The following is a 16,139-nucleotide window of genomic DNA, read 5'->3' as shown; positions in this document are numbered from 1 at the left end:
CCTGCAGGGACAAACCATCCTGGGGACACAGTTCCCTGGAGGACACACAGCCATGGCACTCATGATGCCATCACACCCCAACAGGCAATGCCATGGGGTCACCCCATCCTGGGTACATCCTGGGACACAGATCCCTGGAGGACACATGGCCATGGCACCCATGGTGCCATCACACCCCAACAGGCAATGCCATGGGGACAGAGTCCCCTGAAGGACATGCCATCCCCGTGGTGGCACCACTCTCAGACACATCCCTGGAGGACACTGTGGACACATCTCCCTGTAGGCCACATGTCCACACCACCCACATACCCTGGGCATGTCCCATCCTGGGGTTGAGGCTCTCCAGTCCCACTTCCTCCATCCTCCCTGAGCTCCTCAGGTGGATCCAGAGTGTCATGGGACAGAGTCGTGTCCTTCTCTGCCCACAGTCGACATCCGGGAGATCAAGGAGATCCGTCTGGGGAAGAACTCCCGGGATTTCGAGCGTTACCCCGAGGACGCTCGCAAACTCGACTTCACCATGTGCTTCATCATCCTCTACGGGATGGACTTTCGGCTGCGGACGCTCAGCGTGGCCGGTGGGTGTGTTCCCTCCCCCTGTCCACCCTTGGGATCTCTTCATCTTCATCCCAACCTCTTTTTCTTCCTCCAGCTTTCTGCGAGGAGGACATCAACCTGTGGATAACAGGCCTCAACTGGCTGGTGGTTGACACCCAACGAGCCCAGACCCCACTGCAGATCGAGAGGTGAGGAAGGAGCTGCAGATCCTGTTTCCTGGTCCATGTTGGAGGGACCAACCTGCCCTGGGTTTGGTTCTCCATGGGGCTGAGCACTGTGTGTCCATCCCTTCCTTCCCAGGTGGCTACGGAAGCAGTTTGATGGGATGGACCGAGCACGGGAAGGGAGGTGAGCACAAGGGGGTGGTGGGTTCAGCTGGACATCACCATAACCTCTCCGTGGTTGCATCTCAAATCCAGAGGCTGAGCCAAGCTGAGGGTGAATTCTGTGGGACAAGGGAATTCCAGGATATTTGGGGTTTTCAAAGGCACTGGAAGTCAGAGATTTTGGGGCAGGTTAGCTCCTCATGGCTGTGAGGACCACAAGGACTCTGATGGTTCCATGCTCACTGTCACTTTTCCATCAGCTCCAGGAGGGGATGATGCCCATTCATTCAACCCATCATCCTCTTCCCAACGCAGGAAAAACCTCAAATCCAGGGAATTTGGACTTAAATGATTGTAGGGATGGGAATGGGTATCATCTCCAGGTGGGATGATGGCTTAGAGCACCTGATGGTTCTTGGATGTGCTCCTGCTCCTTGACCATCAGCTCACACTCATGCTGAACACCAGGGGGATGATGCCCATTCATTCAACCCATCATCCTCTTCCCAACGCAGGAAAAACCTCAAATCCAGGGAATTTGGACTTAAATGATTGTAGGGATGGGAATGGGTATCATCTCCAGGTGGGATGATGGCTTAGAGCACCTGATGGTTCTTGGATGTGCTCCTGCTCCTTGACCATCAGCTCACACTCATGCTGAACACCAGCGTGGAAATGCTGAACACCAGGGAATCCTGGAATCATGGAATGGTTTGTGTTGGAAAGGACCTTCAAGACCATCTCATTCCAACCCCAGCCATGGGCAGGGACATCTTCCACTAGCCCAGGTTGCTCCAACCCCCATCCAACGTGGCCTGGATTCATGGAACATCCACAGCTTCTCTGGGCAGCCTGTGGAGGTCCTTGGGCCAGGAGAGTGGGATGTCCACGCCAGGCACTAGGATTTGGGATGAGATCCAGAGGTTCTCCACACTCTGTGGGGTCTAGCAGTGCCCTGAAACCATCTCACCCTCCTGCAGCATCACGGTGAAGGACCTCAAGGCCATGCTGCCCCAGGTGAACTACCGCGTTCCCAACATGAGATTCCTGAGGGACAAACTCGTGGTAAGGACATCCTGGACATCCCAGTTCTGCAGGGAGATGGTCTTCAAGCTCTCCAAGATGGGCTGGAGCCACCTCAGCATCCCTAACTCCGGTGGGGTTGGCTCCACTCTCATCCAGCACCATCTCTCACAGGAAGTGGAAGCCAGGAATGAGATGACCTTCTCCCACTTCATCCAGTTCTACAAGAACCTGATGTTTGACGCCCAGAAATCGGTAAGGACCATGGATTGGCCTCCCAAGTGTCCCGTGCCATCCAGTGTGGCACCATCTGAGCCTGGTCCTCTCCTCTCCCTCCAGGTCATCGAGCAGTTGGAGCTCTCCTTCCCCCTGAGGTGAGTTCCTGAGAGTCCTGTGGGTCCCATCCCATCCAGAATTCCCATCCATTGGGTGGGAAATGCAACCATGGGTGGAGCAAAGCAGGGGATGGGAGTAGGGATGGGAGTTGGGATAGAGAGGGTGGGAATGGGGGTGGAAGAAGGGATGGGAGAGGGTGGGAATTGGGATAGGAGAGAGGGTGGGAATGGGGATGGAAGAAGGGATGGGAGAGGGGATGGGAGTTGGGATAGAGAGGGTGGGAATGGGGGTGGAAGAAGGGATGGGAGAGGGTGGGAATTGGGATAGGAGAGAGGGTGGGAATGGGGATGGAAGAAGGGATGGGAGAGGGGATGGGAGTTGGGATAGAGAGGGTGGGAATGGGGGTGGAAGAAGGGATGGGAGAGGGTGGGAATTGGGATAGGAGAGAGGGTGGGAATGGGGATGGAAGAAGGGATGGGAGAGGGGATGGGAGTTGGGATAGAGAGGGTGGGAATGGGGGTGGAAGAAGGGATGGGGGAGGAGTGGGAATTGGGATAGGAGAGGGTGGGAATGGGGTTGGAAGAAGGGATGGGAGTTGGGATAGGGGAGAGGGTGGGGATGGGAGAAGGGATGGGAGTTGGGATAGGGGAGAGGGTGGGAACGGGGATGGGAGCAGGGATGGGAGTTGGGATAGGGGAGAGGGTGGGAATGGAGATGGGAGAAGGGATGGGAGAGAGGGTGAGAGCAAGAATGGGAGATGGGATGGAAAGAAGGATGGGAGTAGGGATGGGAGAGGGGTTGGGAGTTGGGATGGGAGAGAGGGTGGGAATGGGGATGGGAGAAGGGATGAGAGGGGATGAGAATTGAGATAGAGAGGGTGGGAATGGGGGTGGGAGAGGGGATGAGAGTTGGGATAGGAGGTGGGATAGGGGAGAGGGTGGGAATGGGGATGGGAGAGGGGATGGGAGAGAGGGTGGGAATGGGAATGGGAGAAGGGATGGGAGTTGGGATAGGAGAGAGGGTGGGAATGGGGATGGGAGAGGGGATGGGAGAGAGGGTGGGAATGGGAATGGGAGGGGGGATGAGAGTTGGGATAGGAGGTGGGATAGGGGAGAGGGTGGGAATGGGGATGGGAGAGGGGATGGGAGAGAGGGTGGGAATGGGAATGGGAGAAGGGATGGGAGTTGGGATAGGAGAGAGGGTGGGAATGGGGATGGGAGAGGGGATGGGAGAGAGGGTGGGAATGGGAATGGGAGAAGGGATGGGAGTTGGGATAGGAGAGAGGGTGGGAATGGGGATGGAAGAAGGGATGGGAGAAGAGGTGAGCAGAGATGGGAGTGGAGGTGGGAGCAAGAGTGGAAAGGAGGGTGGGAGCAGGGATGGGAGAGGAGCTAAGAACGGGGATGGGAGCCGGGATGAAGGGACATGGGAGTCAAGGTGGGAGTGGAGATGAGCAGACTTGGGAGTGGGAATGGGAGCAGAGATGGGAGAGGGTATGGTTGCCAGGAATATAGGGACATGTCACCCTGTCCTCTTCCCTGTATCCTTAGGAAACACTAGATGGAGGGTGCTCCATCTGGGTTCCACCTCCTCCCAGTCACAGAGTGCTGGGAATGGTGGGAATGGGGACACAGGGAGGCTGAGCTGCAGGTGGACACTGGTGGCCTTGACTCTCCCATGGGATCTATCCCTGGTGGCCTTGACTCTCCCATGGAATCTCCTCCTGGTGGCCTTGACTCTCCCATGGGATCTCCCCCACCTCCTTCTCCTGGTCCTCACTGGTGGCCTCTCCATGTCCCAGGAACGTGGACCGCCCCGAGCTGTGCCAAGTCTCCCTCTACGACTTCCAGAAGTTCCTGCTGCACGACCAGAAGGTGAGTTTTCCTCGAGACCCTTGTGGTATCCCCCTCAGCCCCAACCTGGGACACTCCCATGGGATGCTCCAGCTTGGTTCCCCCCGTAACAGCCACATTTGTATCCCAGGAATCCTGGGCCAGCGACGTGGGCATGGTGCGGGACTACATGTGCACCTACCTCAAGGAGAGCTCCAACGAGGCATCAGATCCTTCCTTCCAGCTGGATGAGGTGGGTGACCCCCCACAACACCCACCCAGGGGTGTCCCCCAGGCCCTGCCAGGCTCTGACCTCTCCTCTTCCCCTAGTTCCTCACATACCTCTTCTCCAAGGAGAACATGGTGATGGATGCCAAGTATGAGCGCGTGGTGCCCGAGGAGATGAACCACCCTTTGTCCCAGTATTGGATCTCCTCATCCCACAACACGTAAGGACAGGGTGGCCATTCCTCAGGGACATCTGTGGGCATCTCATCACCCCAACTGGTCCCTTTCTGTCCTCTGCAGGTATCTGACAGGGGATCAGTTCTCCAGTGAGTCCTCCCTGGAGGCCTACGCACGTTGTCTGCGCATGGGCTGTCGCTGCATCGAGTGTGAGTCCCACCAGCACTTCACAGAGGTGCTGAACCCCCTCAGAACCTCATGTCACCTCCATCATCCCATCACAGAGGTGCTGAACCCCCTCAGAACCTCATGTCACCTCCATCATCCCATCACAGAGGTGCTGAACCCCCTCAGAACCTCATGTCACCTCCATCATCCCATCACAGAGGTGCTGAACCCCCTCAGAACCTCATGTCACCTCCATCATCCCATCACAGAGGTGCTGAACCCCCTCAGAACCTCATGTCACCTCCATCATCCCATCACAGAGGTGCTGAACCCCCTCAGAACCTCATGTCACCTCAACCATCCCATCACTTCCATCCATCCCATGACACTTTGGCTTGGGGAGCCTCTATATCTTTTGGGGGGTCCCAAACATGGTCCCCTGGTGACCAACTTGTGTTGACCAAGGTGTCTTCCTGCTCAGTGGACTGCTGGGATGGCCCAGATGATCTCCCCATCATCTACCACGGCCACACGCTCACCTCCAAGATCAAGTTCCTGGATGTGCTGCACACCATCAAGGAACATGCCTTTGTCACCTCAGAGTAAGCCCCAGAACCTCCAAGGACACCCAAATTCTGGTGACCTCTCCCTCACCTCCACCTGAGCTCGCCATTCCCACCTGCTTCCTCCAGGTTCCCCATCATCCTCTCCATTGAAGACCACTGCAGCATCGTCCAGCAGAGGAACATGGCCTCCCACTTCAAGAAGGTCTTTGGGGACATGCTCCTCACCAAGCCAGTGGACATCAACGCTGATGAGTTGCCCTCACCCACCCAGCTCAAGAAGAAGATCCTAATCAAGGTATGGAGCATGGACCACCCCAAAACTCCTCTTTGCAGGAAGGACAAGGATAGTGTTGGACTGGGAGGGATGGAGATTGTCTCACATCTTGGAATTCAAGAGTGATCCCTCTCTGTAGGACATCCCTCTGATGTTCTACACCAAGAGATGGTCAAGGGGAGCTGGGGGTGGTGGGAAGGGACCTGCAGGAGTTTGCTGCTCAAGGTGATAGGGACACCACACCCACCACTGAGCTTCCCTCACTGGGTCTTCTCCAGCACAAGAAACTGGTGGAAGGGAACCTGTACGAGGAGGTCTCCACCGCCAGTTACTCGGAGAATGACATCAGCAACTCCATCAAGAATGGAATCCTCTACCTTGAAGACCCCATTGACCACGTAAGGGAGACCCTCAGGGGCTGGTGGGGGTCCATCAGACGTTGGTGTTTGGCTTCATAGGGGTTGGAATGGACCTTAGAGGTCATCCAGTCCCAACCCCCTGCCCTGGGCAGGGACACCTCCCACCAGAACAGGTTGATCAAGGCTTTGTCCAACTTGGCCTTGAATTTTCCAGCCTGGCTTTGGGTTGGGCATGGCATGAGCTCTCCTAGCCCACAGTGGTGGACAGGAGGGAGTAGAGACTCCCATCTCAAAACCTCTTCCCTCCATACCATCATCCTCCTCACCCCAATGATGTTCTTCCTTCCTCCCAGACCTGGAGCCCTCACTATTTCGTCCTGACGAGCAACAAGATCTACTACTCCGAGGAGACCTCTCGTTACCAGTTCAACGAGGACGAGGAGGAGGTGGAGCAGAAGGAGGTGCGTGAGGGGCACGAACCACCCGTACGGCACGGAGAGGACTCCGTGGGGAGGGTGGAGAAGGTGACACCACCCGTGGTGGGGTGGACTTGACTTGCAGGAGTTCAACAACAACGAGCTGCACTTCACGGAGAAGTGGTTCCATGGGAAGTTGGGTGGTGGCCGCGATGGGAGACAGATCGCCGAGAAGCTGCTGCACGAGTACTGCACCGAGACGGGCGGCAAGGACGGCACCTTCCTCGTGCGCGAGAGCGAGACCTTTGTGGGAGACTACACCCTCTCCTTCTGGTAGGACCTCCAGCAGCAGGGCAGGGCCCACCCCCCCGGGACAGTCAGGACATCCCACCAGGGGATGTCCCTCCAGGTGATGCCTGGAATGGCTTTTTGGGTGGTGAGACACTGGCACAGGTTGGCTAGGGAGGTTTGGGTGGGATTGACTCACCCATAGCTTTGTCCTACCACCGTGGCATGAGGTCCAGCCAGGTTGAGCTCATAGACCTCCTGAGTGTGGTGGGATGTGGACTAGGATTGACTCACCCATACTTTTCTCCTACCACCATGGCAGGATGTCCAGCCAGGTGGAGCTCATAGACCTCCTGAGTGTGGTGGGATGTGGACTAGGATTGACTCACCCATACCTTTGTCCCACCACTGTGGCAGAGGTCCAGCCAGGTGGAGCTCATAGACCTCCTGAGCATGGTGGAATGTGGGTTGGACTGACTCACCCAGACCTTTGTCCCACCACCATGGCAGGAGGTCCAGCCAAGTGGAGCTCATAGACCCCCAGAGTGTGGTGGGATGTGGGTTGGATTGACTCACCCAGACCTTTGTCCCACCACCGTGGCAGGAGGTCCAGCCGTGTGCAGCACTGCAGGATCCACTCGAGGCAGGAGGCAGGTGCCACCAAGTTCTACCTGACGGACAACCTGGTCTTCGACAGCCTCTACAGCCTCATCTGCCACTACCGGGAGGTGCCACTGCGCTGCAACGAGTTTGAGATGCGTCTTACCGACCCCGTCCCTCAACCCAACGCCCACGAGAGCAAAGAGTGAGGATCATCCCCATCGCCATCCCAATCTCCTCAATCCCTTGGCCCCACCAGCCTCCTCCACCCTTGGTATCAGCTCCTGGGTGCCCCATCAGGGTGTGGGGCTGCTGATGCCATCCCACCACGTCCATGTCCTCCTTGTCCAGGTGGTACCACGCCAGCTTGACGCGGCTGCAGGCCGAACACATGCTGATGCGCGTCCCGCGTGACGGAGCCTTCCTGGTGCGCAAGCGCAGCGAACCCAACTCCTACGCCATCTCCTTCCGGTGAGCGTGGCCACCACGAGGCCACCTGGGCTTGGCCGAGCTGAGGGCCAGCTGGCTCATGGCTGTGGTGCCCACTATGCTGGGTGGTGGGTCAAAGAGGTGACGTGGTGGGACACGATGCTGTCGTGATGGGGAAACGCTATGTGTGGTGATGTCTGTCGCGTCCCACCCATCCTCCTCGTGGAGACAGGATCCCACCACCTCTCAGTTGTCCCCCCAACCATCTCTCCTGGCTCCAGGGCCGAGGGGAAGATCAAGCACTGCCGTATCCAGCAGGAAGGTCGTCTCTTCATGCTGGGCAGCTCGGCCGAGTTCGAGAGCCTCGTGGACCTCATCAGCTACTACGAGAAGCATCCGCTCTACCGCAAGATGAAGCTGCGCTACCCCATCAACGAGGAGACCCTGGAGAAGATGGGCACCACTGTGAGTGCTCCCAGCACTGGGGATGGTCAGGGCTCTGTGCCAAGCCCATCCCAAGCTTCACCATCCTCTTGGTTGTAGCCCAACCAGAACCCAACTCATTCCATGGCCGTTACTCAGGGTTGTAACTCCACCATAATTCCCTTCCAATGTGTTGGAAAGGGATGTTAGGTCACTCTCAACCTCTTCTCATCTAAGCAGAGCTTGTAGCTCCTGCATTCATCCAGGTGACATCCTTGGGCGTTTCTCCTTGCAGGAACTGGACTATGGAGCTCTGTACGAGGTGCGGACGCCACACTTCTACGTGGAGGCCAACAAGATGCCAATGGCCAGGGTAAGGGGATGAGGTGGTGGCCCTGGGAGGTGGTGGGACAGGTGTAGAGAGAGCCCAGCCTGGAGAAAGGACCTGCTACAAGTTTGCCCCAACAGCAGGGAAACCCCCATGGATCCCTTGGCACTGAGGAACCTCCAAAAAGCAGGTTTAGGGTCAATTCCCAGGTGGTTCAGTCTCCATCCTTGGAGGTTTTTGGGACTAGCCTGGTCTTGGGGGTGACTCAGTCTTCTTCCTAGGAGAGTTTTCAGGACTAGGTTGGTCTTGGGGGTGACCCAATCTTCATCCTTGAAGGGCTTTTAGGACTGGGTTGGTCTTGGAGTTGACCTAATCTTCATCCTTGGAGGTTTTCTAGGACTAGGCTGGTCTTGGGGTTGACCCAGTCTCCATCCTTGGAGGGTTTTTAGGACTGGGTTGGTCTTGGAGTTGACCCAGTCTCCATCCTTGGGGTGTTTTTAGGACAAGACTGTTCTTGGGGTTGACTCAGTCTTAATTCTTGGAGGGTTTTTAGGACTGGGTTGGTCTTGGGGTTGACCCAGTCTCCATCCTTGGAGGGTTTTTAGGACTGGGTTGGTCTTGGAGTTGACCCACTCTTCATCCTTGGAGGGTTTTCAGACTAGACTGTTCTTGGGGGTCCTACAGGACCACAGGCACCTCCAACCCTCACATCCCCTCTAACACCTCCCACTGCTGGTGGGATCAATGTGTGGACATCCTTTACACCTCCCACTGCTGGTGGGATCAATGCGTGGACATCCTTTGAGGTGTGTTGGAGCCTCAGGAGCCTCCATGCTCCACCATAGTTGAACTGGAGGAGCTGGGATGAGTGTGGAGGCAGGTGCTGGGTGGTGGTGACACGTGTCCCTCTGCTGGTGTCCCAGTGCACGGTGAAGGCTCTCTACGACTACAAGGCGCAGCGGGAGGACGAGCTGTCGTTCTGCAAACAGGCCATCATCCACAACGTTGACAAGCAGGATGGAGGCTGGTGAGGACACTCAGGTGGCACCTGGCTGGGCATCCCCAAGAGTGGGAGGTAGAGGAGACACCCTTGAGTGTGTTCCCATGGGTTGTCCTGTGGTGGGTTTTAACTGCTTCCTTCTCTGTCCCCTCACCCTTTCTCCAACCATCTCCCTCACCTCATGCAGCATGGACACCCTTGTCCTCCTCCCCAGAATTGGTCCTTGAGCCTCTGACCCCTTGCAGGTGGCGTGGGGACTACGGGGGCAAGAAGCAGCTGTGGTTTCCAGCCAACTACGTGGAGGAGATCGTCAGCACGCAGGCACAGGAGCAGGATGAGGCTGTGAGTGCCACCTCCATCTCTACCTGGGGCTGAGGACACCTGAGATGGTCCCAGAGCCTTATCCTGAGGACTGGGAGATGTTCCTGATCCTGCTCCAAACCAAACGCTTATCCTGAGGTTGGGAGATGCTCCTGGTCCTGTTCCAACCCAGATCCTTATTCAGAGCTGAGGGAATGTTCATGGTCCTGCTCCAACCCAGAGCCTTATCCTGAGGTTGGGAGATGTTTCTGGTCCTGCTCCAACCCAGACCTTTATCCTGAGGTTGGGAGATGCTCCTAGTCCTGCTCCAACCCAAGCCCTTATCCAGAGTTGAGGAAACACTTGTGGTCCTGCTCCAACCCAGACCCTTATCCAGAGGCTTTGGGATTCTCCTCATCCTGCTCCAACCCAGACCTTTATCCTGAGGTTGTGAGGTGCTCCTGGTCCTGCTCCAATCCAAATCCTTATCCGGAGGTTGGGAGGTGCTCCTGGGCCTGCTCTAACCCCAGACCCTTATCCTGAGGGTGGGAGGTGCTCCTGGTCCTGCTCCAATCCAAATCCTTATCCGGAGGTTGGGAGGTGCTCCTGGGCCTGCTCTAACCCCAGACCCTTATCCTGAGGGTGGGAGGTGCTCCTGGTCCTGCTCCAATCCAAATCCTTATCCGGAGGTTGGGAGGTGCTCCTGGGCCTGCTCTAACCCCAGACCCTTATCCTGAGGGTGGGAGGTGCTCCTGGTCCTGCTCCAACCCAAATCCTTATCCTGAGGTTGGGAGGTGCTCCTGGTCCTGCTCTAACCCCAGACCCTTATCCTGAGGTTGGGAGATGCTTCTGGCCCTGCTCCAACCCAGACCCTTATCCTGAGGTTGGGAGATGTTCCTGGTCCTGCTCCAACTCCAAACCCTTATCCTGAGGTTGCGAGATATTCCTGGTCCTGCTCCAACCCCAGACCCTTATCCTGCGGTTGAGAGATGCTCCTGGTCCTACTCCAACCCAAATCCTTATCCTGAGACTGGGAGTTGCTTCTGGCTCCACACCCAATCTGGGGGATGTTCCTGGTCCTGCTCCAAACCAAACCCTTATCCCGAGGCTGGAGGACACTCCCATCCCTGTACCAGCCCAGATCCTCATCCAGCGGCTGTGGGATGCTCCTGGATGCTTTTCCATGACATTTTCCTCCAATTTGGCTGATCCAGAGGGTTGGAGGGAGGTTGCAAAGAGAGCAGGCCCCAGGCTCTGCCCCACACACCTCCTCCATCTCCTCCTCTTCCTTCCTCTCTTGCAGTCGTCGGAAAACAGCCCCTTGGGCAACTTCTTGAAGGGCTTCATCGATGTCCCATCCTGCCACGTCGGTGAGTGTCCTCACTCCATCTCCACCATAGCTGAGGGATCCTGTGCTGAAGCTCCACGAGCTTCCAGTCACAGTGGGAACAAGTGGGTTTGGAGGGATTTGGGGGGAATTCCGAAGAACTGGGATGTGCAGATGGTTCAGGGAACAGTATCTCCAAGGACAATGCATGGAAAAGCTGAATCCACACACGAAACCAATGGGATCCTGGCAGAAGGAGGACCCTGATGGCTGGTGGGGCACCAGGAGGGGCTGGTGGGACCTCTGAGGTTTCGTTTGCTCCACAGAACCATCCGTTGGGAATGTCTTCGAGTAAAGCCCCCCTCTGATGTCCTTATAGTTATCTCCAAAGACGGGAGGAGCTCCAAACCATTTGTCTTCACCATCCATTCCCAGCAGATGTCCCACGCAGCGCAGTCGCTGGACGTGGCCGCGGACACGCAGGAGGAGCTCAGCGAGTGGGTGGCCAAGATCCGAGAGGCCACGCAGAACGCCGACGCCAGGGTGAGACCCACCAGGGTCCCTTCCCCAGGAAAATCCCTGGTGTCCCCCCCAAAAGGAGGAGCCAGAATTCCATCTCCTGTTTTCCCCGGTGCAGATGCAAGAAGGGAAGATCATGGAGAGGAGGAAGAAGATCGCGCTGGAGCTCTCGGAGCTGGTGGTGTATTGTCGCCCGGTGCCGTTCGACGAGGACAGTAAGAGTTGGAGGATGGTGGGATGAGCATGGGAAGGGATGGGGGAGGAAAACCAAGCGACCCTCACATCCTCCACTGGTGGTGCTTGCAGAGATTGGCACGGACAAGGCTTGCTACAGGGACATGTCCTCCTTCCCGGAGACCAAGGCGGAAAAATACGCCAACCGCAGCAAGGGCAAGAAGTTCCTGCAGTACAACCGACGCCAGCTCAGCCGCATCTACCCCAAGGGACAACGTCTGGACTCCTCCAACTATGACCCACTGCCCATGTGGATCTGTGGGAGTCAGCTCGTGGCCCTCAACTTCCAGACTCCTGGTAAATCCTGCTCCTGGGGGTGGTTGATGGGCTCATTCCTAGCTCCAGGAACTCTGTGCTGGGTCTTGGTGTTGGTTTGGGTGATGTCTCCAAGCTTTGTCTTCATCCTGGTGGGACTATCTTCATGCAGTCATGGAATTTTAGGGGTTGAATGGAATTTGGAGATCATCTAGTGCCAAACTCCTGCCCTGGGCCGGGACACCTCCCACCAGAACAGGTTGATCAAGGCTTTATCCAACCTGGCTTTGAGCACTACCAGGGTTGGAGCAGCTACGACCTCCCTGGGCAACCTAGTGTCTCACCTCACCACCCTCACACCAAAAACTTCTTCCTGATATCTAACCTAACTTTCCCCTCTTTCCATTTGAACCCGTTACCCCTTGTCCTATCACTGCAACTCCTAACCAAGAGTTCCTCTCCAGCTCCCCTGAATCCTTGAGGACTTCTTTTTTCCAACGTTGGGAGCTCTTAGTTGGCTTTGCCATGGCAGGATCTTCTGCCCAAAGACCTCAGGGAGGTTCTTGAGCCCCACAACTCATACCTGCCCTATCCCCATGGCCACAGACAAGCCGATGCAGCTGAACCAGGCGCTCTTCATGCTCGGTGGCCGCAGCGGCTACGTCCTGCAGCCTGACATCATGAGGGATGAGACCTTTGACCCCTTCGACAAGAACAGCCTGAAGATCGTGGAGCCCATCACGGTGCAGCTGCAGGCAAGTGGGCAAGGATACCAAGACCACCTTGAGGTGGTCACCATCAAGATTTTGGGTCAACTGGGGGGGTCAAACTGGTTTTACGTGTTTCAGCCATGTTTTCTCCGTGGAGTTTGTCATCTCATGGTCTCTTTGGAGTCCTTCCTCATCCCAATGTGGCTGGAGCTCACCTTCTTCTTCCTGCCCTTCCTCCCACAGATCCTTGGTGCCCGTCACCTGCCCAAGAACGGGAGGAGCATCGTGTGCCCCTTCGTGGAGGTGGAGGTCTGCGGCTCCGAGTATGACAACAGCAAGAACAAGACAGATGTTGTAGGTGAGGGACCATGTGGATGATGTTCCCACCCGTGGGGCACCAGGACAACCCTATCTGTGCCCTTTGGAGGCATCTTGAGAGGACATGGGGGTGATGGGGTTGGGTTTTGTGGAGGAGTGAAGAGAAAGAGCATCTCCCACTAAGATGATGGTGACATGTCAGTGATGTCCATGTGTCCAACCCCACTCTGACCTTCTCCTCTCTCTCCTCCAGCTGACAATGGCTTCAACCCTGTCTGGCTCTTCAAGCAGTTTGTCTTTGACATCAACAACCCTGAGTTCGCCTTCCTACGCTTCGTGGTGTACGAGGAGGACATGTTCAGTGACCCCAACTTCTTGGCACAGGCCACCTTCCCTGTCAAGGGGCTCAAAACAGGTATGGTCCTTCCATCTGCACCACCAGCATCATCATCTGCATCACAGAGGATGGAATCACAGAGGGGTTTGGGTTGGAGGGACCTTTGAGGGTCATGTAGTCCAGTCCTCTTTTAATCATCATCATCATCATCATCATCATCTGCATCATAGATCCATCCTCATCATCATCATCATCATCATCATAGATCGTGGAATCGCAGAAGGGTTTGGGTTGGAAGGGACCTTTGAAGGTCATCTAGTCCAACCTCCTGCAATCATCATCATCATCTCCATCATAGATGATGGAGTCATAAAAGGGTTTGGGCTGGGAGGGACCTTTAGAGGTCATCTAGTCCAACTTCCCTGCAATCATCATCATCATCTCCATCATAGAGTCATGGAATCACAGAAGGATTTGGGTTAAAAGGGACCTTTAAAGGTCATCTGGTCCAACCCCCCTGCAACCATTCTCATCATCTCCATTATAGATGATGGAATCATAGAAGGGTTTGGGTTGGAAGGGACCTTTAAAGGTCATCTAGTCCAACCTCCCTGCAGTCATCATCATCATCATCATCTCCATCATGGAACATGGAATCATAGAAGGGTTTGGGTTGGAAGGGACTTCCAAAGATTGCCTAGGCCAACCCCTTGCAATCATCATCATCATCATCATCATCTCTGTCATAGATTGTGGAATCACAGAAGGGTTTGGGTTGGAAGGGACCTTTGAAGGTCATCTAGTCTAATCTCCCTGCAGTCATCATCATCTCCATCATAGATCATGGAATCATAAAAGGGTTTGGGTTGGAAGGGACCTTTAGAGGTTATCTGGTCTAACCCCCCTGCAACCATCATCATCATCTCCATCATACATCATGGGGTCATAGAAGGGTTTGGGTTAGAAGGGACCTTTAAAGGTCATCTGGTCCAATCTCCCTGCAGCCATCATCACCATCATCATCTCTATCATAGAGTCATGGAATCATAGAAGGGTTTGGGTTGGAAGGGACCTTTAGAGGTCATCTGGTCCAATCTCCCTGCAGCCATCATCACCATCATCATCTCAATCATAGATCGTGGAATCATAGAAAGGTTTGGGTTGGAAGGGACTTTCCAAGATTGTCTAGGCCAACCTCCTGCAATCATCATCATCGTCATCATCATCCCCTTGGGGTCGTGGCCATGGTGAGGGCCTCAGCCCCTACATGGAGCTGAGCTCACGTCATGATGTTGTATCCAGGCTATCGGTCGGTACCGTTGAAGAACAGCTACACTGAGGACCTGGAACTTGCCTCTCTCCTCATCCACATCGAGATCATCAACGCCAAGGCAAGTGGCCTAGGAGCTTGAGGAACCCCATACCTCAGTTTCCTCAACCACACCGAGGGGAAATCACCACCCTGGGCTGTTCTATCCACCCCACCAACCTCACACCTTTGTTTTGGAGCAGGAGGAAGACGAGGAGAACCTCTACTCATCCATCCAGCAGCTCCGTGACCGTGCCAGTGAGCTCTCCAGCCAAGTCTCCAGCTACGAACGCACCAACGGTTGTGACTCCCGTTACCAGCAGCGCCTGGACGAGCTCCGAGCGGCGCAGGAGCGACTCATGGAGCTCACCGAGGTCCGAAACCGCAAGTGAGTGTCCTCCCCCATGTGCCTTCAACTGTTCCTTCTTGGGAGGGTCCCTGAGACCAACCTCCTGCTCTCCATCCCCAGGTTGATGGAGAAGAAGAAGAGGGACCGGCAGATGGTCACCAAACGCAGCTGAGCTGGTGGGACATGAGCTGAGGACCTCCCCTGCCACCTCCTCTCCCGCTGCAAAGGGAGGTGAGGTGGCCACATGTGGACCTTCCCCACACCCAGGACTAGGTGACACACTTGGGGACCAAAGGGGTCGTTGTGTGGCTGTGACAGGGCTGAGGCAGGAGGTGGAACATCCCAGAGATGCCTCCAGCTTCATCCCATGTCCCCTGAAGTTTGTGGCCACCTCCCTGTGCCCATGGGGTGACCACCATGGCTTCTCTTCACCCTTCGTCCTCCGTGTCCTACCACCCTGTGACCCTCAGGGAAACTGAGGCACAGTTGCCCCAACCAGCCCAGGATGGGGCAGAACCTGCCACCTCCATCCTGGGGACAGGACTGGTTGGCAGTGAGGCACCGGGATGGGGACAGAGGGGCACTTTGGCTCCTCTTCACCCTTCATGCTCCATGTCCCACCACCCCATGGTGAGGAGCTCTGTGACCCTCAGGGAAACTGAGGCACAGTTGCCCCAACCAGCCCAGGATGGGGCAGAACCTGCCACCTCCATCCTGGGGACAGGACTGGTTGGCAGTGAGGCAGGACACAGGGGACACTTTGGGGGGTCAAGGGGACATTTTCCCTCCCCCCCACTATAAATATCTGTATTTTCTTCTTTTATCCAGCGTGTACATACGGCGTGGGGGGAGGGGGAGAGTCTCTACCAGTGTTAGGGCACAGGGGGAGGACCCCAAAATGTCCAGAGATGTCCCAGTGAGGGACAGGGGACCAGGTCAGGTCAAGGTGGCCAGTGACAGGGTGCCCTGAGCTGGCACCAGGCAGATGTAGGCCCCAAGATGACCCCAGAGAGGACAGGGATGTCCCTCAGGTGACCCCCCCAGTGTTGTCACCACATCCATCTGGTAAAGCCAGAGGAGATGGTGACCAACCCAGTGGTGGCTGGGGACATCTTGGGGTGTCCCCCAAGGTTGGGGGGACCTACTG

General features: G+C 56.0%; 1 protein-coding gene across 1 annotated transcript; it reads left to right on the top strand.

The window, feature by feature from the left end:
- The first annotated feature begins 191 nt into the window (after nt 1–191).
- LOC103810886 (1-phosphatidylinositol 4,5-bisphosphate phosphodiesterase gamma-1-like) lies at nt 192–15,164 on the top strand. Its single transcript, XM_009083807.1, has 32 exons — nt 192–282; nt 432–581; nt 656–749; nt 862–909; nt 1,868–1,952; nt 2,085–2,165; nt 2,250–2,284; nt 4,048–4,120; nt 4,230–4,331; nt 4,409–4,527; nt 4,607–4,692; nt 5,133–5,253; nt 5,344–5,512; nt 5,770–5,889; nt 6,204–6,311; nt 6,412–6,599; nt 7,159–7,359; nt 7,506–7,625; nt 7,865–8,048; nt 8,302–8,379; nt 9,258–9,361; nt 9,580–9,676; nt 10,938–11,004; nt 11,341–11,504; nt 11,599–11,695; nt 11,787–12,011; nt 12,576–12,724; nt 12,923–13,037; nt 13,251–13,412; nt 14,637–14,725; nt 14,847–15,031; nt 15,113–15,164. Exons 1-32 carry the CDS (start codon nt 192–194, stop codon nt 15,162–15,164), a joined length of 3,759 nt encoding a protein of 1,252 aa, XP_009082055.1.
- Nucleotides 15,165–16,139: the final 975 nt, after the last annotated feature.

Source organism: Acanthisitta chloris, unplaced genomic scaffold (assembly GCF_000695815.1).
Source record: "Acanthisitta chloris isolate BGI_N310 unplaced genomic scaffold, ASM69581v1 scaffold1721, whole genome shotgun sequence".
NCBI lineage: Eukaryota > Metazoa > Chordata > Aves > Passeriformes > Acanthisittidae > Acanthisitta > Acanthisitta chloris.
Note: the sequence above shows the minus strand (reverse complement) of the source record. Positions and strands in the feature narration are given on the sequence as shown.